Below are 27269 nucleotides of genomic sequence, written 5' to 3' on the forward strand. Positions count from 1 at the left end.
CTCTTTGCTTCATTCAAAACGTTGGCTTTTGCCTTTTTTTTTCCTGTGTTTTTCATAAGTTGCAGACACAGCTGAATTTGTGCACACAAAATGTGTCTCAGTTCATCTGTCCCAGCCAGAATGAATCAAATGTTAGAAAGAATATTGAATATAGTTTGTTTTCATTATGCATTTGAAGATACTGTTTAGAGTTTATAATGTAAGTTTTACAGAATGTGCTTTTAGCTGATGTGTGTGTTATGGTTTCACAGAAATAATTCTGGATATTGAAGGGACTTTACCACTAATGATTTTACATCATCAATCCATGCCAGGAGAGGTTCAGATTGGATATTATCTTCACAAATTACCAGTGTTGGAAGTATAATTTGAATTATGCATATTACTTTTCATGGATAAAGAAAACTAGATAATCTCTGGTTTGTCACCTTCACAGGAATATTTTTCAGAGATTAAAGGAACGTCTTAAAATTGTAGGGTCAAAGAAAGGAGGAAAAAATATTTCTCTCATATTAGTCGCTCTCACTCTAAATATACTTGTATTGCAAATATATTTGCCACATATTATCCCATAATTCTTAAACTTTGGCTTTTATGCATTAACTCTTATCAAGTATGGTATTTGAATCTCAGTTTTTCATCCTGCTTTTCCTTTTTAGGGCTCAAGATCATTGTAGGGGCCCTTATCCAGTCTGTTAAGAAGCTTGCTGATGTGATGATCCTGACTGTTTTCTGCCTGAGTGTTTTTGCCCTCATAGGCCTCCAGCTTTTTAAGGGCAATCTCAGGCAAAAGTGTATCAGGAACACTACAGAGTTTTGTAATAAAACATGGGAAAGTTATGAAAAGTTTGTTAATGATTCAGGTAATTTTTTTCTCCCTAATTCTTCTTTAGATGATGCTGTAGACACCTATGCACACATGTATAACCAGTGCTGTGAATTTGGATGTTTTGATGGATATTTTGATGAGTAACTACCTGATAATGGCCTTCCGATTGCCAGAGCAGCTTGCAGGCATCCAGGAATGCACTCCTTCCCTTCATTATAAGAAAAAGCACTCCCAAATTTTCCAGTAACATCCAGATCTGTTTCCCTGAATGATATGACAATAACTGAAACATGCATTAGCTCATTCTCTGCTGTAATTCCCCAAAGTTCACCTTTTACTACAGGCTGAAGAGCCCATGCATCTTCATTTTCCTGCTCAGTGAGAACTGCTCCTCAGCTTGAAACAGAGGAATTTGTTGAAAAATCAAATTACTTACTTCTTGACACCAAATATATCTTATTTTATGTCTTATGTAAGATATCTACAATACATATGTTTCGTGTTTACACCTTGGCTGAGGCTGGTGATGGAACCATGCAGCAGAGATCTGAAAATGCATCAAAGCATTCTCAGAGGAACCACTGTAAGATGCATTTCAGAATAGCAAAGCAAAGCCTTGTGTTAAAGGAGAAGACTCAATATATGTGAAAAAAACAGACTCAAAATAATCAATGTCTGCGCCAGAAATATGAAGAAAGCTTAATCACTGAAGAAAATCTCTCCCAGTGAGTTCAGATACAGAAGCAGTTGCACAGGAAGAGAAGAATTTTCCCAGGAGAACTCTGAAAATACATGAAAAGTCACCCAGAATTGCTGTTTGTCCACACTCTGTGTGGGAGATTTGTTCAGACAGGATTTCTTCAATAACTTCACAGTCCAGGGGAAGAAAGTGTAGAAAAGATTTTTGAGGAAAACCTTTTTTGTTTCCTTGTTCCTACCAAATGACCACACATAAAAAACAAGTAATTTACATGTACAGAAAGCTGTAAAAATCATAATTGAAAGCAAACATGAAAAGGAATCAGTCAGTGACTAGAACACCATAGCAGAGACCACAGATGAGACAAAGCTGGGCTAAAAATGCTGATCTTCTGTGCTGAAGAACAAGAAGCAAAAGTATCTATATTTAAGTATATGCAGAACATTGATGCTGTACTAAGGCAAGGGTATGCAGAAAACAGAGCTCGAGAAATAAAAAATCTGTGCTGCTTCACAACCTTTGTCTTGTTCAAACCCCATGCCAAAAGCAGTAGGAGAGCCCAGATAGGTTTAATGCTTGGTAGATGACTTATAGGATTTAGGATGTACAGCCCTATAAGCTCAATTTTCTATAAAAATACTTTTATATATTTTTATGGACTGCTTTCTTCCTGATTTTGTGGGAAGTTCCCATCTCCCACATGGAGAACTATATGTTATTGTGATTCTCTGAAGTTAAATCACTGAATTTTTTTAAAAAACTTTTTTTTTTTTTTTTTTTTTTTTCAGTTTGCAGGAGTGCAGCTGAGCAAAATTCCAGTGGAAAGTAGCCCAGATAGGGATTCATTCCTTTATGGGGTATTTACATGGTATGGCAGAGCTGATATCAAAAGTCCTGGTGGCTCTGAATCATGCTGACTTATCTGATGAGCACAGGAGAGGTTTGAGAAGCACCAGGGACATGTGAGACCTCCCTTACATCTGGGATAATAAATCCACACCTTAATGGAGATAATTAGCTATTAGCTAAAGCTTTTACTTCTGCTGATAACAGAGTAACTAATGCTAAGAGAAATAGGGGAAGAGTTCAAAAAGGGCACAGCTCCAGCATCCTAATGGATAAATCTGCATTTCTCAGCTAAGCAGGGCTAGGAGCTGTCTTTTGGCTCTGCAGTGGTGGATATTCACACAACCAAATACTCTTTCTTCCCCCTCAGAACTGGACTTTTTTATTGCTCATTGGAAACAGAACTGGTCCATTCTACTCCTACCAACGTTTGCACACATTCTTAGAGAGGGATTATTGCTATGGGCCAGAACTCTGCCAGTTTGTGCCAACATTTAAAAATATTGGAAAATATTTTAGCAAAATATTGGAAAATGTTTCAGCAAATATTGGATTGGTTTAACATTTCTATTAGATGTTAGGGAGAAATTCTTTATTCAGAGAGTGGTGAGGCCCTTGCACAGGTGCCCAGAGAAGCTGTGGCTGCCCCTGGATCCCTGGAAGTGTCCCAGGCCAGGCTGGATGGGGCTTGGAGCAACTTGGGATAGTGGAAGGTGTCCCTGCCCATGGCAGGGGCTGGAATGAGATGAGTTTTACAGTCCCTTCCAACTCTGGGATTCTGTGACTGTGTTTGAACCTATGTGTTCCAATTCTTCATTTCCTTTATGCAGATGTAGCCAAAGTGATAATAACTGTAAAAATTCTGCATTAAAGGACTGCCTTCAGTCTGAAATTTATGCATACACATATTCATGTTTAGAAATGAGGCCAGGGTATCCTGCAATCTGGTGCAGTTAATGTGAGCATGGGAAACCTGTGCACTTGCTCTTACAGGTCACTGGTTACTCATCACTACTAATACTAAATGATAGAGGATTCAGGCTAGAAAGTACTCTGGGTTTAATTTTTTTTCCCTTTTATTTTAACAGATGACTTTGCTAGGAAAAATGGTACTGTGGATATTTTGCTGTGTGGTCCTGGTGCTGGGTGAGTGACTTGAGATTATTTCTTCCTAGGAAGTTTTCTTTGCCTCAGTGCTCCTTTTTTTTTGCTCAGTCATGTGAGACAAAAGCAGAAATTCCAAGCTTTCCTTGAATGCAGAAACAAGAACACAGAAAACAAAGTATAGCAAACAGTCAGATAATTTAAGTCTTTCAGGGAATGATGAACTTGCAATTGGCTTATTCAGATCTAATTAGTCTTTTAGACTTTCCTGAAGTGTTGCCTGCCTTTTTCCCATGGATGCATGAGAGAACTGAAAATGTGAAATATCTGGGGTATAGCACAGGACAGACACTCCTCTCTGTGAAGGCTCATGAGAATTAAACTGGAAAAACAAAACAGGGATTTTGGAGGGCAGGTTTGGGCAAGGAGGGAGATGTGGCTGCTTTGCAGCGAGGGGCCGAGGATGAGGATTGGTGATGAGGGGGCTGTCCTGGGATGGTGGTCTACTCCAGCCTGTCCTCTTCCTTTGTTTCTGGATTGTGGGTGCTGCTTTTTCCATCCCTCCTAACAGCCAGTACTACCTGGAGTAGAAAATTGTTTTGCACTCTAATGAACTGCAGAGCTGAAACATAATCAGAACTTTTACATAAAGCTGAAGTTTTCCTTGAAATCTACACATTTGCAAGAGCTCCACTTTTTTTTAAATCATTCTAGGGACTGTCCTCCTGGCTATAAATGCTGTAAAATTGGGCCAAATCCTGATTATGGTTTCACCAGCTTTGACACATTTGGCTGGGCTTTTCTCTCCTTATTCCGTCTGATGACCCAGGACTACTGGGAGCGTCTGTATCAACAGGTACCAGTTTTGTGCATGGCTCAGAACTGATCTTCATTAGCTGAAGCAGAAAATGTGTAGAGAGGACAAGAAATGTGTAGAGAGGACGAGAAACCTCAAATAAAAGCAATAGCTGCAGGTCATCGAGCCCACATCTTCCCTTCTGCCTGTGACTCCTGGAAAAGGGATGCTGGAGTGCTTCCCAGCCCTTTTGCCTTGCTCTTGGAAAAAAGTCCTAAAACGGTTCTGTACTGTCCTTCAGAAATGTAAAAATGCCTCCTTGATTGTCCTTATGGGATGTACAATCAGTGGTTCATCTGTGAGGGTGTTGCTGGATGAGCCCTCGTTGCTGGCGGCGGGCACAACCCCAGGACCGGGTTGGCTGGAAGTGTGGCAGTAACTAAAATAGGGACAGGTACAACAGGAGTGCTCAGAAATCAAAGTTTAATAAAGGAAAATAAAAGGGGCACCAACAATAAATGCACAACACAAACATAAGCTGTACACTGTAGGGAGCTCCTCCAGAAGACCACAAAATGAAACAAACACAAACTTATACAGAGGGCAGGGAGCCAAAGAACAAAGAGAAACAGAAACCATACCTTATATAGAACACAAGACTAACCAATCAGAAAGCAGGGTTCATAGCATCACCTTATATGGAATAACTTAATCTGCATAACTTGTCCTATCATTCCTTTCTTCTCACCCTGACTTGTGGCCAATGTCCAGAGCCTATGGTGTACTCTTCCGTGGCCATGGTAGGCTCATGGACCTTCCTTCTGCCTGTAACTCCTGGAAAAGGGATGCTAAAGTGCATCCCAGCTCTTTCACCCTGCTCTGGGAAAAAAGTCCTAAAAGGGTTCTGTGCTGTCCTTCAAAAATGTAAAAATGCCTCCTCCTTTGTCTTCATGGGATTTACAGTGCAAGGGTCTCGGAGGAGGGAGGAAGACAGGGAAGAACAGCAAAGAGATTTTTAACTCCATTTCAGCTCCCTGAAGCATTGTGTCTAGGAAGCTCAGCACTTTTAAAGAATTTCAGAGACACGTTGAAAGCTTACCTGGGATTTTTTGTGGTAATGTTTATCTCTGGGGTGTGTTGCTTGCAGACCCTCAGAGCTTCTGGGAAGGTGTATGTAGTCTTCTTCATGATGGTCATCTTTCTGGGCTCATTTTATCTAGTCAACTTGATTCTGGCTGTAGTAACAATGGCATACGAGGACCAGAACAAGGCCACCATTGCTGAAACCGAGGCAAAGGAAAGGAAATTTCGGGAAGCTATGGAATTACTGCAGAAGGAGCAAGAGGTATGTAAATTATTCACTTGCAAGTGTTTGGTCTCATTGTTCTGTTTTTGGTCAGGTTTTGGTTGGAAGGGCAGGTTAGGGTTTGGAGGACACAGTCTCAATCTGCATCACAGGAAATATAGGTTGAATATTAGGGAAAAGTTTTTTACAGAAAAGGTGATAAAGTTCTGGAATGGCCTGCCTGGGGAGGTGCTGGAGTCACCGTCCCTGGGTGTTAAGAAACTTTAGCTTTTTTTAAAATTCTTTTTTTATTCTATTTTGTCATTTGGGCTGCTGAGCAAAGAAACATACACTGATTCTTTTGCATTAACATCTGAGCCAAAACCTATTGTAGTTGAATGAAAAGTCTCTTGGTAACTTAAATAGCATAGAAGCTTCTGGAACAAGATACTCCTGTGTTTTAAAAATATCACCCTAAATTCAGCATTGGAAGGAAAATCATCCACACTGTGAATATAGTCCCAAGGATCCCCAAAGAAAAGAAAGACTTTTATTACAGTTTGAACATTTATTTTGGGGAAAGGATGTATTCTACTGCATTATTTTCAAACTGAGCATTTTTATTGTAAGCAAATGATCCATATGGAGGAGTAGGAGCTATAATGTAATTATTTTGCCTTTGGCAGGCCCAGTACTTGTAATCATATAAAACACTGCAAATAGCAAATTGTTCAGTGCTCCATATGTTGGGGAAATTCTCTCCTCTTTCTTTTAGCATTATCACATATTTGAAGATTTTTAACGAGTTTTGTGAAACACAAATTGTTATCAGGAAATAATAATATAGAACACAGAAGTGTTTTCTTTCTGCTTTTACTCAAAGCACCCAGCAAAAATATCATCCCTGTTTGTTTTTTTAATTTCAGTCACTGGGTATTAAAGGGATTGATATCCTGTCAGTTAGCTCCTTTGAGGCCTCTTCTCTGTCACCCAAAGAAATCAAAGAAATGAGCAATAGGAAAAAGAGAAATAAGTCATTGGGGAGAGAAGAAAATGAACAAGAAGAAGAACCTCCCAAGCCACAGCTCCCAGACAGTCAACGAAAGTTGGTAATCTATTATCTGAATCTGAGATCCTTACAGCTTTTCTAATTTTAATTTAAAATTAATGGCTTGAAAGCATAAACAAAATCCCATTACAAACACAGATCACTCTTAAGTCTTTAAAATAAAAAAAAAGTTGGGATAAATAAGAATTAGATGAAAAAATTAATTTGAAAAGGAAGTGTTATAAATGAAGGATGAAAGCAAACTTAAAATAGTTAAATAAATTTTCTATTACAAAGAGGAATAAAAAGAAGTGAATGACTACCAGAACTTGGCTTTTATACCGTCATTCTCTGTGAAAAATTTCATACTTAAAATGTAAGTATAAAGCTTATCTCAAAAATAGCTGGTACAGCTCATAAACTTTTATTATCTACCGTTGAGAATCTAGACATAATCCTTCCCAAAAAATCTAAATCAGATAAGAGTTTTGGACTTGCAGTGGTTGACAGTAAGCGTTACAAAGCTCTAATAATTCACAGCTTCCCCAGATTTTCTCTGTGATGTTACGCTGCTCTCTCTGTTTTGCTTTTCCTGGGCTTCCAGTCTCTCCTGGGCCTGGTGTACGGCCCCAGCTCCAGCCAGGCCAAGCGCCGGCTGAGCCACGGCAGCGTCTTCAACTTCCAAAGCCCCGCCGTGGAGGGGGACTGCAGAGCGGATCTCGGTGACCAGGACACCCCGGGCGCCGGGGGACACAAACCCCGCTGCCGGTCCCTGTCGGGGGCGCAGATGGGAAGACGCCCCAGCCTGCAAAGCCAACGGGGCCACAGCTCCCACCCCGCCACCCCGAACTGCGCGCGGAGCAGCAAAGGGGGCAGCCTGGACGAGCACCTTGGGGTGGGTTTGGGGCTGGGAGGAGGGAGCAGCAGGGTGCACAGCCAAGATCCCGTGTCCTCTGAAGGAGCCGTGCTTCCACCTGTCATGGAAGATGCGGGAAAGGGGGATCTGGTGAGGAAAAATATAATGTTTTAAATATATGCTTTATATAGTGGTTTATCAATCAGTGGCAGGGTTGGGTTGGTTTGGTTTTGGGGTTTTTTTGTTGTTTTAAGAGTTTCACCTTAATGGCAAACAGTGATGTGAACTCAAGCATGCTGGTGTGGGAATTTTTCAGTTGTCTGTAGAAACTGGTTTTTAATAGTCTGATGCTTCCTGAAAATTAGATTTTGGCCTTCCTGTAAACCTTATGTTTCTGCTGTTCATTAATTGCACTAACATAGTTTGAAAGATTCCTCGTGCTGAAATTACAAGTTGCTCTTTTCATCCCAAAGGCTGCTCAGGGGTGTAATTTTGAATAATACCCGTGATTTTTAATTTTTTTTTTTTTGTTCATAGCCCCTTTAGCATCATGCAGCAGCTTTGCCTGTAAGTTCCCAAATTTCCCCTATTTATCCTTCACCTCTCTCCTATTCCATTAGTTTCTTGAATAATTCCTGGGCCTATTTCCTCTCATACACTCATTTCCAAGGCTGTGCTTGCCCCATGTTACATGCTTGCAGGATCCATTCACTACAGCCCCATAGGAGAGTAGGACCTTCAATCTCACCATCTATTACATCTTGTAAAAATATACATTTATTTGTCTGCTTGTCACTGTTCCTATTAACTCTCACAGTTACCCATCATCACATCCTGCCTCATTTCACCCCCCTGGTATCTCCCTAATCGTGTTTACTTCTCTGAGCAGCCAGCTGTGCATGATGAGAGCAGCATGATGCATTTACCTCCTCATCTGTCAGTGGAGTACTTTAATGAGGCTCTTCAGAGACAAAGGACAGCAAGTGTAGTCAGCATAATTACCAGTGTCTTGGAGGGTAAGTGGTTCCTCATTAAGTTTATTTCAACCCTAAAGTAATGCTGCCATGAAAGAACAAAACCTATTTCTTGGAGGTTAGCAGAGATTTGTGGGCGTGTAGGTAGGAATTTCATTGTTAATTTGGAGTTCTTTTAGAAAAAAAGGTGTTACACAGTCTCTGTGTACTGGAACACATTCTTTGCCTATTGTAAAAGCTTTCTTTGTAGTACAGAGAGTGAAGGGGGTTGGAGTGAGAGTGGGTGGAAGATATTTCTGATCATCTGACCTGCAAGACTGGGACACTTTTTTCTACTCCTGATCTTCTGATTTCTGTTGTGTCAGTGGCAGAATTCAGAGGATTCACAGGCATGCAGAATTCAACAATTAATAAGATTATGCAAGTAAAATTAGTTGTGACAATTCTTGGATATGGACTACTTAGCATCACAATTCTATTTCTTTAATTTACCTTCCCATGGTAATTTAATTTAATTTACCTTCCCATGGCAGTTAGTCAGTGACAATCATTTTGATGACTGATAGTTTTCTTGCAGATCTTGCTGAAAAATTTCAGTCCAAGTTATTCAGGATGAGGAACTTCTGTTTCCTCATTTGAGGAGCTCTACCACCAGTTCTTGGACCACAAGTATGGGATTGAACAGGGAGGTACCTGTGGCAGGAAGGTCCCTTTTCTTAATTTTTTAAAATATTTTTTCCTGGGAGAATCACGGTTGAACACATCCAGTTGAGCTTTGCCTTGCAGTGTAGCTCATCAAAGAGCTGGGTTTTGTTGCACAGTTTCAGCTGTGATCTGGGGTGGAACAGGACTTGTAGCTCTAGAGGAAGACAAGAGATAGACCTGGAGAGAGGATTGAGTCAAAGTGATCTGAAATAAGTGGTTTAGGGTTCAGATGTAGGCATTGAGCCTGGGGGAGAAGAAATAAGAATTAAACAGAGGGAAGAAATAAGGACAGGTCCAATTCAGAAAAGAAAATGAGTCAGATCCAGCTCATCTATTTCTGAAAAGCTTCCAGGTCTCTGAAAACTAGATGAGCTATTCCTACTGTGCTTGTATTTAAAGCTAGTTCCAGTTGGTAAATGAATTTGCACAGGACTTAAGCTGGGTCAAAAGTATTTTGAAGGGCTAATTAATATTGATGGTGAAGAAAGAAAAGCTGTGGGATTTATATTTGATTAAAAAGATGAAAATGACAAAGACAAAACAGCTTCTATCCCAAGTTCTACTTGAGGAAAATGGAGATGTGTTCAACTTGGATCAGCTGGAAAATGGGTGTGACCTTTCCCATAGAAAAGGCCAAAGGCCAAATTTCAGGCAATTTGGATTTGCCAGAATCGGAATTCCCATGTCTACCACTGATTCTTTAAACTGCCTTGAGGGTCAAGGGAGGCAGAAAGTTGTTGGGTGTGACACAGCCGTTGTCCCTGACACCCATGTGAGGACAAGGTGGGAAGTGCTGTAGCTGCTCTGCTGCCCTGCAAGAGCATGAGAAGCTGTGGTGGGGGCCCTGCATGGCAAATATCTGCATTGCCAGATGATTGTAGCACCAGTGTGAAACAAATAAAACCCTTTACAAAAGCTTTTGAAGGAAATGCTCATAAAATAATTTGGCATTTTCTCTGAATTTTTATTTTCACGTTTATCGGCTGATGTAAGAACCACATGAATGGTAAAAAGTGCCAGGAGGCTCTGTGAGTGATGAGAGATTTCCTTTTCCTTCTCTGGTCTTTTGAATGTTTGAAGTTGTTGTTTCACCATCTTGCTCAGTGATAACTAATGATAGAAGGATTTTTGTTTCCATTTAGAACATGAAGAAGCTCAGCAGAAGTGCCCACCACGCCTGAAGAAGTTTGCTTTAAAGTATCTAATTTGGGACTGTTGCCCACTTTGGCTGAGAATCAAGGGAAAAGTTGCTGCTTTCATAAAGGATCCTTTTTTTGATCTCACCATCACGGTTTGCATTGTGATGAACACTTTGTTCATGGCACTGGAGCACAATAATATGTCACCTACTTTTAAATTCATGCTTAAAATAGGAAACTTGGTAAGCAAATTCTCAGCTACGTGGGTTTTTATAGAATTAATTAATTGGCTGATGTGTGTTTTCATTTGAAACATAAAAACTGACAGGAAAAATTAAAAATTTGCAAACCCTGCATTTTTAAACTTTGTTTCTAATACAGACAATTCCCAGATTTTTTATACACTTTGTCATTCTCCTGAGAAGGCAGAAAAAGAACATCCTTGATTTTAATTAAAAGTGCATTAGGGCTTCATAAACATGGGCTTTATTAACCTGTCCATCAGTGTTATTTGAGGGAAAATGACCTAGAGATAAGACAAATTCATGGCTACTTTCAGGCTGATGCTACTGTTTCCTTGTCACAGGTTTTTACAGGAATCTTCACTGCAGAAATGATCTTAAAAATCATCGCTCTAGATCCCTATTACTATTTCCAGCAGCCCTGGAATATTTTTGACAGTGTCATTGTCACACTGAGTTTAATTGAACTGAGTTTCCCCAGACACAAAAGCAAGAAAGAAAGAAGAAAAGGAGGAACCCTGTCAGTTTTACGATCCTTCAGACTGGTAATGCTTCATGCATGCTCAGTTGTATGAAACTTTATCTTGTGAATTTAATAAAGAATACTTCTGCAGTTAGGAGGCAAGAATTTATTTTTTTTTTACTCCAGTTATTTTTATTTCTTCATCTTGGCTTTAAGAAACACACTCAAACTCCTTGTGATGTTAGAGTCAGAGTTTAAGAAGTATATTTCTTTTGACTTCACTGAGAAATATTCAAAAGAAAAAATATTCCAGAATGGACATGTTATAAAACTGATGCAAATAATTAAAAACTAGCACAGGAATTTAGGAAAAAAGTGACAGAGTACAAACAGAAATAAACAATATTTAAAGAAAGATGTGAAATTATGTTAAGGTATCCACTTCATAAACCAGGGACTGATTTAAATTGCTTTATCAAAACACAGACTCTTTTCAAAGTGCTACAGCAGCAGTCCCTGAGCTTTGGTCCTTTGTTTTACATGTAAATTAGGCACCATAATCTACATCAAGAGAATTGCATGGACACTTGCCTGCATTTATTAGGATTTCGAGTTACTTTGGTCCTTTACAAGGTGGTTAGTCTGTTTGCAGTGTTGCCCAGTCAAGAGAAAAAAATATCTATAAATACTTTTTAAAAGTATTACTGTGCCACAAATGTTGCATTGCTGGAATAGTTCAGAATATCAGTAATTTGGTTATTGTAGGATTTGCATGGTGCAAAGATGAGTTATCTCTACTGACGTCTAACTCTATGTTTTATGTTGCTACGCAGCTGAGGGTCTTCAAACTGGCAAAGTCCTGGCCAACTTTAAACACTCTAATTAAAATAATTTGTAACTCCCTGGGAGCACTGAGTAATCTGACCCTCGTCCTGGCAATCATCATTTTCATTTTTGCTATAGTAGGGGTGCAACTTTTTGGGAGAAGTTATGTGCTCAACTGCACTAAAATAAGCAAAGACTGCAAGCCACGCTGGCACATGAAGGACTTTTTCCATTCATTCCTCGTCATTTTCCGAATTCTGTGTGGAGAATGGATTGAGACCATGTGGGACTGCATGGTGGTTGCTGAACCATCACTGTGCCTTGTTGTCTTTCTGCTGGTCATGGTGATAGGAAATTTAGTGGTAAGTTTTGCAATGTGCTTTTCTCTTCATCCTGTCTGTGGTGGACTCCAGTTAATGGCTGTTCTGACAACAAAAGGTAGCTCCCCTAAAAACAGGTGGAAAATTTACCTATGTATGTCACAGCTATATTTTCTGAAAAATCCCTTTGCCCAGGATTTTTCTCCTGGGAAGCTGAGAAGCCTCAGAGAAAAAGGAAAACAAATTCGTATCTCATTTGCTTCTCCTGTGTTGCGCTCACATGTGGGATGTGTTTGGAGATTGTTTCATTGGTTTTATGTGAATTGTTTTGACTTATTGGCCAATCAGGATCAAGCTGTGTCAAGGCTCTGGAAAGAGTCAGGAGTTTTCATTATTATCTTTTTAGCCTTCTGTAACTATCCTTTCTATATGCTTTAGTATAGTTTAGTACCGTATTCTTTATTATAATACAGTATCATAAAATAATAAATTAGCCTTCTGAGAACATGGATTCAGATTCATCCTTCCTTCCTGCCACAGGGCACCCCGCAAATACAAAATATGTATGTTATAATCTGTGAAATCCTCTTTTTCCTTTCACCTTTGAGCCATTGTCTGTATTTTCCCATTTTTGTGAGCTTTGCTTACAGCACCATTTGACCTTTCCACGTGGCAATGTGACAAGAAACACCTTTGCTGTAAATACACCACAGGCAGCTAAGTTCCTCCACATCTTGGGATTTGGATGTAAATAATCAGTGAGGCTTATGGCTCACTTGCTTGAATCAATTAGGCCAAGTGCTTAAGTCCCTCTCTAAATCAATTTTATTTATTTTATTAAGACCTCGTGCAAGTACTGAATTCTTTATCAGCAAATGGCAGAACATACAGTGCTACCACAGAAATCAGGATTATTTTTAGGCATCTCAAAGTACATTTATATCCAAGATCTATATCTTGCCATGGCGTAACCTACACAGCCTCAACACGCTATGCTGGGACACAAGGGACAGTCTGCCTTCCTTGGTCCTGTGCTGTCCTTTCTTGATGCCAAAATTGTAAATATATTCTTTTAGTAAGTTTGTTCTTCATGTCCTTCATTCATATGCCAAGCTTCTCTTAATTGCAAAAGGAATTCTGAACATATTTAACTCTAGGCAGACCTTTATGGGAAATCTCTGCTCTGTGGCTGAATCCTAAACCTGTATTTAATGTCCTGCCTGTTCCACACTGCAAGGATTGATGCCAGTGATGAAATGCTGTGAGTGAGATTTATATCACAATCTAATGTTAACTGTCAAGCAATGAAGTGTTTAGCCCCACTTTCTGTCCAGGTTTTCTTATGGTCCAAGGAAGCAGAGAAAGGTATCTGGGACTGAGATTTATTCCAGGCTGAAGTCAATGACTAAGACAGATGGGATGAATTGATCCCTTGAGAGCTGATATTCTCCACTGCCTGTGGTCCTTGGATGGCTCGGGGGTGTTATCTGCCCAGTTCTGCCATGACAAAATTTAAGATACACAGATCCCATTAGTAACCAAAATACTAGTGAAAAAATTAAATTCTCAGATTCCCTTAAAAGCAAACAAACAAAAAACCCCAACAACAACAACAACAAAAAACCCCAAAAAAACCCAAACAAATGGAGGTTTAAAAATTCCTTTATTTAAAGGTATTTAAAAATGACAAATTTGAGCTTCTCTTGGTTTTAATTTTTGTGATAAGTGGCAGATTTGAGGAAATTTCTGGGCCTGAATCTGATCTCACAGAATTTTGGAAGTAACTCCACAGAGGCCTGATTTAATTCTAATTTGAAGAATGAAGAGAGAATTATTCAACTGCTGGGACATAAGTCAATGTTACTGCTTTAACCTTTGAAAAGTTGATTTCATCAAATAATGCATTTGGCACACAGTTCTGTTTTCTCTTGTAGTTTAAATTACATTTTTTTGAGAAGAGAGGAATGGGAACATTAAAATTTCTGATAGAGAAGTTGATTTCATCAGTCACAATGTGATCAATCACTGTCATTTCCTTATCACCTTGTTTTGGTTTGGTCAGCAGAGACTGAACTTTGGTAGCACCTGTGTTCTTCAAAGTTAAAATTCAGATTTTCCAATGCTGGTCTCCGGACTTTAATTTTTTTTAATTATTATTATTTCAACTGCTTTTAGGTTCTCAACCTTTTCATTGCACTGCTGCTGAGTTCTTTTAGTGCTGACAGTCTTCAGACAGCAGAGGATGATGGAGAGATGAACAATCTTCGGGTTGCCTTCGCTCGGATCCGCAAGGGATTCCACTTTGTCAAGAGCGTGACATGGGATGCCTGCTGTAGGAAGCTCAGGCACATTAAGAAAGTACACAAAAAGAAAATCAAATTGACTGCACAGAACTCACTTGGGTTAAAGAGTGAAGAGACAAAGAGTCCTACGGAGAATTACAATAATGGATGGATTGAGAAAAGCGGGGACAAATGCCCAGGTCTTGACGATTTTGTTAGAAACCCCAACGTATTTGTTTGTGTTCCTATGGCTGAGGCAGAGAATACAAGTGAGGGTTTCGAAGATGATGATAAACTGAGCACATTTACTGACACAGACTGCAGCAAACAGGTAATGGATGTCTTCATTTGTGTTGGAACAGTAGAATTGTGGAGAGAGATGAAGGGAGGGAGGGATGGGCGGGAGAAGAGTCTCCAGCAGAACAGGGTGGGAGATGTTGATCCATTTCCAGAGAATTACAAAGTTCTGAACTAGAACCAAAAGTAAAAATATGTACAGGGTAAATCATCACTTGGAGCCTTTTAAAATCAAGATTCTTTCACGGTTTTAAAAGAAAATGTTTGCAGGGATTCTAGCTGATTTGCTGTGGTGCACACAGGTAATTGTGGCAGTCCTTGGTGAACCTGGATTTTTTAATGTAAATGTTTATGCATAATGTCAACTGTTTTGGTATTATTTGCACAAATGAACAAAAATACTGTGTTCTGCATACAGAACATTATCATGGATTCAGAACATGAATTGATAGCTCTGATCCTTACTTGGTGTTTTTCCTTGCTGTGTGCAGTATGTAGTAATTATTAGAAGTGGATGGGATTAAGTATGGAGGGGCTCTACTAAGGACATATTTTTGATACTACATCATATATTTGTTTGTGCTTCATGAATTTTTCAGTTGTTTCAATCACAGTTGTCATTCTGGTATCACAATTTCCCATATTAATTTTACCTCTTAATTCCTATGTAAGAATTCTCATTTAAGTTTTGAATAGATCACTAAAATGACTTCATTTGCTCTGTTTTACTCTGAGGAAAAGTTTTATCCTTAGGATCATTTTGAGTCTCTGATTTTACCTTTCTTATAACTCTTGTCTGGAGATTCCCACTTAAAATGAAATTTATAGCTTGTTGGTTTTTCCCCTCTGACTGGTACACTCCCCAAAAAAGATAGAAGAAAGCCCTGCTAATCCAGAGATTAATTTCAGGATGAAAATCACCTGAGGCAAAGGGGAGACAGAGCAAAAAATTCAGGCAGCTCGAGTAAAGGATCAGGATTTTCCTCTGAAGAATTCAGTTTGCTTTATCTAGGAAAGGACAGGAAGAGTGAACTCTCATCACCAGAAGGACAAGAGGTAATATTTTTTTTTTTTTTCAGTGATGTTAATTTTCCAATACTGGTCAAACACAGGCACATTTCTGTTCAGGGATTTACCAGAAAGAAGTTTAGTGCCAGAAGCAGCTCTTAAGTCGCAGTACCTGGTCTGGCAGGAAAGGGGGAATGCTGGAGCTGGAATTCTGAGAGAAAAATCAAAGGTTTTCTAGGTATTTATTTTAAAGAAAAGTATAAGTATAGGGAAGAGAATGTGTAGAAATGGGAAAACTATGATGTAACTTTGGTAGTAATTATGAATAATTTATAAAATACTCTCTGATACCTTCCATTCATTTAAATTCTGACTCCACAAAAAAGGAGGATTAAAAAAAAAAAAAAGAATTAAAGAGAGATAAGTTTCCATGTGGGAAATTCCATGAAGTCTGCCTGTGTCCTAAGTATCTTGGATTCAAGAAACATAATACTTGAAATGAGTTTCTCTCTGTGTCATTAAAGATCGTTGTTACCATGATTTTAAAATAATTTTGAATGTAGAATGCATTCAAAGAAGTAAAAAACCAGCATTATGGAAACATGAAAAAACAACAGCATAGACTAAGTAATTGCTAGCAAACAGCTGACTCTTAACATTGGTTTAATGGGATGGCAAAAAGCCTTGTAACTGAAGAATACAGGGTGTGATTCCAATTTCTACTTCTTAAATACTGTCACGGGTGCTCAGTTCCTGGCATGATAATGGATATATTTATCTGGGTATCCTGTGTGAATGCATCTTTCCATAAATCCCTTGATTTCTTTGATGTTTCATGGTTTTAACCCAAGTAATTTCTCCTCTTTTGAGAGCTACATTCACTAATTTGCAATTTGAAAGCTCTTCAGTTTCCCAGCTGATTAGGCAGTTACATCTGGTTCATGTAGACAGATACTGTAATTATAGAGCTTGGGCCTCTATTTGAATGCACCAATTGGTATTTCTAAGCTTATATCTTTTAAAAAAAATAAAATTATTCCATTACCAACAATACTCGTAATATTAGTGCATACAAAGCTTTAATTTTTGAGTTTTATTTGTTCATAGATTAATTTATTCATTTGGACCCGAATTAGAAAGCATCAATAACTGATATTATTGTGCTTGGTAGTTGGACAGTGTCAGTTCTTCTAAAGTCAGCACAGTGGATCTGACAAATCCTGAAGATCTTTTAAAACAGATTCCAGAATTTTCTGAAGACTTCAAGACTCCAGAACAATGTTTTCCAGAAGGTAAGACTCTCATGGTTTCACTACTGGGAAGTGAGAAGAGTGAAACCTCAACTTGTTTCTCTAGTGATACTGACCCAATAGGGTCAGATTATTTTCAGTTAATTTTAGTTATCTGAAAAAAAAAAAAGCTAAATAGTTGTCCCTATCTAGTCCACACAGAGACTGAGACACCTGAAAAATAAAACTCTTTCCTCTAAAAGCCAGTTGCTTCCAAGTGGGACGTGGGCAATGGCATAGACCCTATTCTTAAAAATAGGATTGTGAGGTGAGATAAATTTCACTCAATTTGACACAACCAAGTCACTCTGAGGGTTTAACACAAGAGAAGTGTGTGGGATCAGATCTCACTGGGCAATGGTCACCTGACACATCAGATATATTAATACTTTGCAGCAGTAAAAGTAATCCTTGAATAACCTTTCATGAGCAATCTCAAACAAAGGAGTGAAATAAGCAAAAGAAGCTGCTGAGATTAATTGAATTTCTATAGGGTGATGATTAGAGAATAATAGAATGACTTGGGTTGGAAAAAACCTTAAATATCATCCAATAATCTAAGAACTCTTGAAATCATCAGACAGTATCTAGCTTTGCAAGTTGTTCTAGGATGTGTTCAGTGCTTTTATGATTTCTTCCCACCCTAATATGTAACAATGCTGGCTTTCACATCAGTCCTGACAAATTTGGTGGCTTTCTGTGCTGGAGTTACAGCATCTCATCTCTGCTTTCCAAAGAGTGTGCAGAAACTGAGAAGGACTTTTGTAACATCAAGACTTTTCCCATGGCCTTGAAGTTTTGTGTGCCCCAACAGCAGGCCAGTGAGAGCCTGTCCAGTGTCCCAGAAATATCTTGAAATAATGGAAAGCTGTCCAAAGGGGCTCTGCCTACTGTGTATATATATATAGGAGCTGCAAGACAAATTAAACTGGATGTATCCCAATTATTTTTCCTCTTGGTAAAACAGGGAAAACCAACAACAAGGACACAGTAACTGTGACCACTGAGTTTGTTCTGCCCCCAGAAGTTTCCTGGCCATGCTTTCACATTCGCTTCCTCCCATGCTCTCATTGCTGTCTCGCTTTCAGGTTGTGCTCGGTACTTCCACTGTTGCCTGGGTAGTGCTGCAAAGTTTGGAGGAGAAACCTGGTGGAATCTCAGAAAAACCTGCTACCAGATTGTGGAACATTCTTGGTTTGAATCCTTTATCGTGTTCATGATTCTTCTGAGCAGTGGAGCCCTGGTTGGTGCAGCACAGTTTCATGTATTCATTAAGGATTTTTTTGCTTTAATTTGCACCCAGAGAAGTTGTTTTTACCAACAAAAAAAGTGATTATCTTTGAACTCGTAAAGAGGGAAGAGTCTTCAAATAGCAGTAATTTATTCACCATTTTAATTATTGCAGATCTATTATTGATACTATTAAAAATTGTTAGACAGCATGAGCTAAGCTAAGAATACATGAATCTCAAAAGCTGTTTCTCTTCTAGCTGTATACTGGATTTTTCTCAGGAAGTTATGTCACAATTGTGAAATATTAAGGAGATTTTATACCATTAAAACAAACAAGTGACTCTTAATACTTGGGGGGAAAAAAGCTTAGTTCTCTTCAATATATAAACTCTATTTATAAACTTCTAAAAATATGTATATATTTTTACCCTGTCCTGCCAGGATTTCATTGTGCAGGAAGGATGCATCCACAGGGCTGCATTATGTAGAGAAAAAGAAAGAGAAGGCACAGGGAGAATTACACTTTTATCAGCTGGCACAAATTTGAGTAACAAATGGTGTTCAGATCTGTATTAAAACAAACTGAATGATGAAGGGGTCTCAGTGTTGCTTGACTTTAAATGTAGGAGGTTAATTTCTGATTTTTGTCCATTTATCTATATCTATTACGATTTCAGGCATTTGAAGACATCCATATACATAAGAGAGAAAGAATTCAAGCGATATTGGGATTTCTTGACAAAATGTTCACTTTCATCTTTGTTCTGGAGATGCTCCTGAAGTGGGTGGCTTATGGCTTCAAGAAGTATTTCACAAATGCCTGGTGCTGGCTAGACTTCCTCATTGTAGATGTGAGTTCTGCCCTTGCTGTTCCTACACAGCACTAGCAGCAGAATCCCTGATTATTTTCTGGATATAAATTTCAGACGTTAACCCCTGTAGCATTGGATTCAGGATATTGTACTCCTGGCACAGAAAGCGTGGGTTTGTTGTTGGTTGTTTTTTGGTTTGTTTGGGTTTTTTTTTTAACAGAAATGAAGGAAGCAGATGCCAGGATTTTGTTAATGCATTTCCTTTGTCTTCCCACTCAGGTCTCTTTGATAAACCTCTTTGGCAGCACCTTTGGCCCCATGAAATCTCTGAGGACTCTGCGAGCTCTGAGACCCTTGAGAGCACTGTCACGGTTTGAGGGAATGAGGGTAAGACTGATTGCAAACCAAAGCTTGTCAGAACTGATGAGCACGTAACAGGTTTGTGACTCATCACTGTGTCTTTGTCAAGTTCACATGTTCACCCTGAGCTCAGTTTAGGAACTATAAAGTGAATTTTTAAAGAGACCCTTGGTTGTGCTCTTCTATACTTGGGCATTGCTTTTAGACTTTCCTGGAGTGATTGATCCAAGTGCTGTTGAAATTAAAACTGGCCTAGGTGGAACTTTGTTCCCTTGCTTCTCAGACATTCTTGTGTTCCTGTCTTACTGAGATATAAAATGAAGTAGAGAATAAGAACTGTGAGCACAATTATAATTTTTGAAATCTGATAGCAAGCTAACTCAGAGGAAAGAGTCACTTCAATTTTGAAAGATTTTACTGGATTGATTTACAAAAACTGTAGCCTATTATAAAGCACTTTGCTCAAATTATTGTTTCAAGTAGAGTTCTTTCAGAAAACAAAAGTGTTTGTCTGTAGAACATTAGATTTTGTTTTCCCATCAAAAGAGCACATTTATTTATTTTTTATTCTGGAAGTGAGACTGAAAACTCTGTGGTTGCAATCTTGACACTGTGAAGACAGAGAGAAATGTCATAAACTTAATTAGCAGAATGTATCAAAATTTCCATGTCTGGAGTAAATTTTGATATTGAAACAGGTGACATCATATTTTCTGTCTTGCTATGAAGAATGTGTGTGGCATAGTCTCCAAAAAACCTTCACAAAGCCTTTTAATTTTTCTGCTGGTCTGTCAAGTCTTTCTTTGCTACCTCACAGATCAGTTCACCGCCTTCACTGTGAAACTCAAAGAAATGTTCCCACCATTCCCTTATGTAGTTTTTTCAAAGCAATCTTCTATGTCTTAGCATATTTTTAAAATCTGCATGGACACTTTTCTGTGGCCTGTACAGCACCTAGCACAGGAAATGTACCTGGCTTGTGCTTATAGACCCCAAACACAGCCATCATCCAGTAAAAACAAATGAAGCAAATTACTAGTGGAGCATTATTACTGGTCCTTTCAAGAACTAATTTTGACAGTCTTAAAAATACTCCTCTGCACAAGTGCTCGTGGATGAATACTTCAGAAGTTTTGTGTTAATAAAGTCTAAAACAAAGAGACAAATGGGCTATGTCTTATTACAAAAAGTAAGGGAAATTAAAACAAACAAAAAGGGTGGACTTACATTTTAGTAGTGGTAGGGTCTCACAGCAGACCAAGAAATATCAGCTATTGCTTTGAAAGTCTAATAGATACTAAAGATACTGTTCAAGGTCCCCCTGCCAGCTGTGACTGTGTGACTAGTGTGACTGGGACTATTTACATAGAAAACATCAAGTTTTTGTTTGCAGAGATGACTGAGGGACTGCTTACAGATACCTGGGCTCATTCTTTTTCCTGAAGCCTATTTTTTCTCTCCCTTTTCATCCAAGGTTGTGGTCAACGCCCTCCTGGGAGCCATCCCCTCCATCATGAATGTTCTGCTCGTCTGCCTCATCTTCTGGCTCATCTTCAGCATCATGGGAGTGAACCTCTTTGCTGGGAAGTTTGGGAAATGTGTCAATATGACAGATGAAAATTCTGTATTAGATAACAACATCAAGAACAAAACAGACTGTGGGATGTATAACAACACTGGGAAAATATTCTGGGTCAATGTTAAAGTCAATTTTGATAATGTTGGCTCTGGCTACCTGGCTCTTCTTCAGGTGGTAAGTGATGCTTGTCCTCAGTAGCCAGCACATGTCAGATGGGCTTGACCTTTTGTTAATTCCTAACCCTCAGTTAGGAATTATTACTCCCAGTAATAATTCTTAATTCTAACCTGAGGGTCATGCAGGGAGTGAAATATCCTGCAGCTTGCTCTCCCCTTGTAGCTGGCTGTTCATGCACACAAATGGGGAAAGGGGGACAGATGAGACCCTGCCCTGATTTTCCAGGTGATAAAGGAACTTCTGGTGGGCAAGTGCTGTTGCAGCCTCCAGCAGTTTCATGATCCTGAGAGCTGGAGTCCATTTCAGAAGGAATTCTGGGGCAAATAGTGACCTTTTCTGTCAAAACGTGGATTTATTCAGCCATGAGGGTTGCATGGCCTTTAGTGCCATGCTGATGAAGGTTTGCTCTGTCAGAATCCTAGAATAAAGTGTTCTGTCTCCCCCTTGAGAGCTTCCATATCCCAATGAGGCTGAGAATGCCACACATGGCAGCAGCCAGAGATGGGTGCTTTGTGCCGGTGAACATAGCAGGCTCTTGCTGCAATCAGTGTCATTTGGATATAGAAAATTATGTGAAGACTTTTAAGGTCAAAGTTCAACATTTTTTCCATAATCTCTCATTCCAGGCAACATTTAAGGGTTGGATGGACATCATGTATGCAGCAGTAGATTCACGAGAGGTCAGTCATTTCATTCAAACCATATTTTTTGTGAATGCTGCTGCTTTCTGCAAATGCAGTATTCATTTTGCAGTTCCACATCTGCTGTTTGTCACTGCTAAATACTACCAGTAATTATTTTTTTGTCAGATGATGTAAACATTTAATCTGCAAATGACTCGTCATATCCTAAAGCTCCTCTGTTGCAATGGGGAAAGGGTTTCAGCTCTAGATCCACCCACTTAAACAGAACAAAGTGGTATGACTTAGTAAGGAAAGAAATTGAAATGTAGAGGATGTCTTCATTTCATCAGGACTTCAAAGGAATGAATGAATTTTTGAAGTATTTTAATATTATAATATTAGTGTATAGTGTATATGGAAATAGTGTATATGTATATAATAGTGTATATGGAAAGAGAAATAATATATAAAAATAGGAAAATACTAATAATAGTGTTTTCATATATTGATATGTTTTTGTGTGTGTGTTTTAATGTTTTTCTTATTTGTTCTTCAATTTGAAAAGTTATTTTCTTCTTCCAATTTTGTTTTTATTAATAATAGCCATCGCAGACGTTTTTTGCTAAGAAGAGAAAAAAGAAAAGAACATATCTAGGCCAAGAATTTTAATGGCAAGAGCTTGGAATTTGCCTTTTTCATAGTTTGTTTGATTTTTCATGTACTGAAAAATTTAGAGCTCCTGTTCTTATTGGAAGGAACTGAACTGGTGCTTCTGCAATTCCTGTGGAAATCATGTCAAGAATATTCAAACAAAATTTTGTGTTATGCACTATTGGTAGTTTTAAATTATACCACTTTTGTCACAATTAGCAGTAGGGCTATAAATCTTAGTTCCTCCTGGAATCAATTTTTGAGAGGAGCTTCAATGTGAAGATTATTCTGAATTGGACCCACATTGCTGTATTGTTATTTCTCAAGTTGCTTCTCATTCTTGCAGAAAGATGATCAGCCAGAGATGGAGAACAATCTCTATATGTATCTCTACTTCGTGAACTTCATCATCTTTGGGTCTTTTTTCACCCTGAACCTCTTTGTTGGTGTAATCATTGACAACTTCAACCAGCAAAAGAAAAAGATAAGTGTATTGTTTGTGCTTCAGAGAGCAAGGTCCTATACATGGAATCTAAATCTTCAATTGGCATTTACCAGAGCTTTAATAATAAAGTCACAAGAAATAACTTTCTCCTTTCTTTTTCCCTGCAACCTGGACATCTAGATCTTCCCCAAACATTTCAAAGCCTCTTAAAATTTACCTCCTTTTGGGGAATTCAAGATGACAGGAGACTTGTTATTTAGAAAGTGGTCTGCTACAGATGCTCTGATGAGCGATTTGGATATTCATCAAGCCCAGCACAAAAGCCCAGGGAAAGATCTAGATATTCAGCAAGCCCAAGGAGAGATTTGATCCTGTCCATGTTTTTTGTTTGCATGCCTTTTGAGTGAGCTGAGTTGCACACCAAGACTACTACTCTGTGAATGGCTGCTTTGTGCCACTGATTTTCTAGACACAGTTACCAGAATTTTAGACATTTTAAGTACAGTAGTTTTGCTCTTCACCAAATAACAGTGACATTTCTTTGTATACTTAGGTGGGGAAGATATCTTTATGACAGAAGAACAGAAAAAATACTACAACGCAATGAAAAAGTTGGGATCCAAGAAACCTCAAAAACCCATTCCAAGACCCTTGGTAAACTGAATTCTTCACTGGGAAAATGCATTGTAAAAATGCAATTTAATTCACTGGAAAGTGCATATATTTATATATTGCATATAAAATATTCTTATTGTCTTTACAGTGATACACAGTGCTCTAAAGTCAGTTCCACACCAAAAAGTTGACTGAATTATTTTACAGGTTAAATATTTATTAAGTTCTCTGCATATATATTATTGGGTTTTATATTCTTCTCTGGAACTGATAAAACTTCAGGATGGGAAGGGATTTTTAATTTCATTTTTGTACTCTGCCTTTCTCCAATTTCTCCAACTTCATTGCAGCCGGGTGACTTTGCAGCACAAAAATTGGAAATGTTGGAAACATGTATGGGTGGGCACTCCTTATTTTCATAACTGATGTCAGAAATATTTTTTTTCTCCTCTAGAACAGATACCAAGGTTTCCTTTTCAACATTGTAACATCCCAGATGTTTGATGTTGTCATCATGGGTCTTATCTGCCTCAACATGATCACAATGATGGTGGAAACCTATGAGCAAAGTGAAACAAAGACAAACATCCTCAGCAAAATCAATATACTCTTCGTTACAATCTTTACTGCAGAATGTGTGCTGAAATTGCTGGCTCTGAGGCAGTACTATTTCTCAAATGCCTGGAACATATTTGATTTAGTTGTTGTTATTATGTCACTTGTTGGTAAGTAAAATTGTCTTGAAAGTTCTTTACTATATAAATTATTATTCTTTCTAGAAAGAAAAAAATTAGTTAAAATTTATAAACTGCAAATAGTCATTGAAATGTAAGTCATAATACTGTGAAGTCTTAAGGAAAAAATAAGCAAGCCCCCTCAAGATTATACAAAATAATATTAAATGAGATTTAAAACAATGCCTTTAGTAAAAGTGTGTATATATTTTAATGGTTCTTTAGTTTTTTGGTTTTTTTCTCATCTGAAGTACAGAATGAATAACTCATCATAGCAGGATCAAATTACATTATAATTTCCATTGTCACAGATTCAGTACCAGCTAAGAAATATTCATTCAGATCAATTCTGGGTTTTGGAATCTGTGGTTTTGGACAGATGACTGAAATGTATAGAAAAATAGGAATACTGGAATATGTATAGAGTGGGAAGACTGGAATTAGATTATAGCCTGTAGAATTCAGGCATAGCTGACTGACAGTAAAGGTTCTCACTTTGCAACACAATAGAAAAGAACAACAAAAATGTATTAATTTTTACTTGAAGGGATTGAAATGGAAGAAGGGAGTAAAGAGCTCTGTTGCAAATCTGAGCTTCTTACCAATTTGACTATTCCCAGGGCTAGTACTGCCCTAGCAACAGCATTTAGGGCAAGAAGGATATTTCAGTTCTTTACTATGACTCATGTCTTGGGGAAGTAAGATTCCAGTAAGACTATGCCTCTTCCTTGAGAAATTAGATTTCTGGATTGTAAGTACAGAAAAATTTATCCAAAACAGCTGCACTTAGAAAAGACAAGCCTCTTCTAGCACTATTGGGTGTCATTTATTTCATTCAAACAAAGAAAAAATAACATCCATGTGTAGCTCTGTCCCTGAATGAACCAAAAGCCATTATAGAGTGGCATGCACAACTTCTATGTTCATTACTCTGTTTGCTTCTACATATCATGCCTCTATTATCTAAATGATAACCATGGCATTGCATTATATCTCGTTTTCTTAGTTTAGCTTTGTAGGGTCAGTATTTGATGACAAATGTAGAAGGTAACTTGAATCTGCTGAAGTATTCATGCAACCAGAGTCACAGAAAACCATCAGTCATCAAGTGTCAACTGATACGGATATTTGAAGTTGTGCCCAGAAAGTTTCTTGTCATCTTCTGTGCAACAGTGACTGCCTTCTGATGGCTGAAGAAAGTAGCTCATAATTGCTGATTTCAACAACTATTATTTCAATTCAGCTCCTCCTAAAAGTTATTCTGGTAGGGCTTGGCAAACACACATCAGATACTTTTGAGCTGTGAATATGGTATCATTCCAGCCCCTTTAACAGTTAAGGAAAAATATTATATTCTAATGAGTTGTTATCCTCTCCTTTTCAGCCTTACTGCTTTCCAGCATTGGCAAAGCCTTTGAACATTTCTTACCACCCACACTCTTCAGAGTCATTCGCTTGGCCCGGATTGGGCGAATACTGAGACTCATCCGGGGAGCCAAAGGAATTCGAACTCTGCTCTTTGCCTTAATGATGTCCCTTCCTGCTCTGTTCAACATTGGCCTCTTGCTGTTTCTGGTCATGTTCATTTATGCCATTTTTGGCATGGCTAACTTTGCCTATGTGAAGATGGAAGGTGGCATTGACGATATGTTCAACTTCCAAACCTTTGCTAACAGCATGCTCTGTCTCTTCCAAATCACCACGTCAGCGGGCTGGGATGGTCTCCTCAGTCCTATTTTAAACACTGGGCCACCATTCTGTGATCCAAACATAAATGGTACAGTGGGTGAATGTGGTAAACCTGCCATAGGTATTATTTATTTTGTAAGTTACATCATTATATCATTTCTCATTGTTGTAAACATGTATATAGCTGTTATTCTGGAGAACTTCAATGCTGCCACAGAGGAAAGTGCAGAGCCTTTAGGGGAAGATGACTTTGATATCTTTTATGAAATCTGGGAGAAGTTTGATCCTGAGGCAACTCAGTTTATAACTTTCTCTGCACTTTCAGACTTTGCAGATGCTCTGCCCAAGCCCTTGTGTGTACCAAAACCAAACAAAGTTGAACTCACAGCAATGGACCTGCCTGTGGTCAGTGGGGACAAGATACACTGCTTGGATATCTTGTTTGCTTTCACCAAGAGGGTGTTGGGAGATTCTGGGGAGCTGGATACTCTGAAAGTACAAATGGAGGAGAAATTCATGGCTGCCAATCCATCCAAACAATCCTATGAGCCAATATCGACTACGCTCAGCCACAGGCAAGAGGAAGCGTCGGCCACGGTGATCCAGCGTGCCTACAGGAGCCACCTGCTCCAGCGCTCCCTCAGACAGGCTTCCTACCTGTACCAGCACAGAACTGGCAGCTCTGACACTCTGGGAGATGCTGCTCCAGAAAAAGAAGGACTCATTGCATCTATGCTGCGTGCAAATTATGGTAGGAGTCCTAACAGGTCTGAGACGTCGTCCTCAGTGTCCATCCCTCCGTCGTATGACAGTGTCACAAGAGAGAGTAGTGGCAATCTCGTGGTTGAGAATGGAGAAATAATGGGCGATCAACAATCTCCAGACAAGAAGTAGTTAACTGGTGACAAAGCTGTTAAAACTATTTTTAAATTTTCACAGAAGATGATATTGTAAATACATGTCAGCAGAGGCAGCCTCTCTATGAAACCAGGTCTGTTGATTATGGCAGCTGAGAATCGTGGCCTTTGGCTCTGCTGTGTTCAGTTTTCTTCAGTATTTTCCTATTCAGAGAAAGGTTTTGGATCTGTTTGGTCAATGCAAAGCAGGTCCCACAGTACCTGGGTGCTGTGACATGTTCACAGCAGTGGCAGGCAACCTCAGCTGCTATTTCCCCTGTACAGGAAGCAGAGAAAAGTCCAAGCACCAATGGATCTACTGGAGAACAGAAAATGAATGTCAATATGAGTATAAATTGAGGAATGGAAAAGAGCTAAAATTTATTCCATTCCTAATTGCTACTATCATTATAAACCTGTTTAGGAAATAACTGATGTTTTTTTTAT

General features: G+C 38.7%; 1 protein-coding gene across 1 annotated transcript in view; it reads left to right on the plus strand.

The window, feature by feature from the left end:
* LOC119698024 (sodium channel protein type 5 subunit alpha-like) overlaps positions 1 to 26820 on the plus strand; it is a 34576-nt gene extending 7756 nt beyond the window's left edge. The window contains exons 7-28 of the mRNA XM_038129473.1: positions 660 to 863; positions 3464 to 3521; positions 4194 to 4335; positions 5423 to 5620; positions 6487 to 6669; positions 7213 to 7614; positions 8351 to 8480; positions 10286 to 10524; positions 10869 to 11069; positions 11821 to 12174; positions 14308 to 14745; positions 15621 to 15767; positions 16891 to 17011; positions 18097 to 18251; positions 18919 to 19092; positions 19333 to 19440; positions 20888 to 21166; positions 21796 to 21849; positions 22790 to 22931; positions 23442 to 23542; positions 23958 to 24228; positions 25622 to 26820. Of these exons, the coding sequence (XP_037985401.1) occupies positions 660 to 863; positions 3464 to 3521; positions 4194 to 4335; positions 5423 to 5620; positions 6487 to 6669; positions 7213 to 7614; positions 8351 to 8480; positions 10286 to 10524; positions 10869 to 11069; positions 11821 to 12174; positions 14308 to 14745; positions 15621 to 15767; positions 16891 to 17011; positions 18097 to 18251; positions 18919 to 19092; positions 19333 to 19440; positions 20888 to 21166; positions 21796 to 21849; positions 22790 to 22931; positions 23442 to 23542; positions 23958 to 24228; positions 25622 to 26820 (5300 nt within the window). The remainder of the gene's footprint in view (positions 1 to 659; positions 864 to 3463; positions 3522 to 4193; positions 4336 to 5422; positions 5621 to 6486; positions 6670 to 7212; positions 7615 to 8350; positions 8481 to 10285; positions 10525 to 10868; positions 11070 to 11820; positions 12175 to 14307; positions 14746 to 15620; positions 15768 to 16890; positions 17012 to 18096; positions 18252 to 18918; positions 19093 to 19332; positions 19441 to 20887; positions 21167 to 21795; positions 21850 to 22789; positions 22932 to 23441; positions 23543 to 23957; positions 24229 to 25621) is intronic.
* Positions 26821 to 27269: the final 449 nt, after the last annotated feature.

Source organism: Motacilla alba, chromosome 2, assembly GCF_015832195.1.
Source record: "Motacilla alba alba isolate MOTALB_02 chromosome 2, Motacilla_alba_V1.0_pri, whole genome shotgun sequence".
Classification (NCBI taxonomy): Eukaryota; Metazoa; Chordata; class Aves; order Passeriformes; family Motacillidae; genus Motacilla; species Motacilla alba.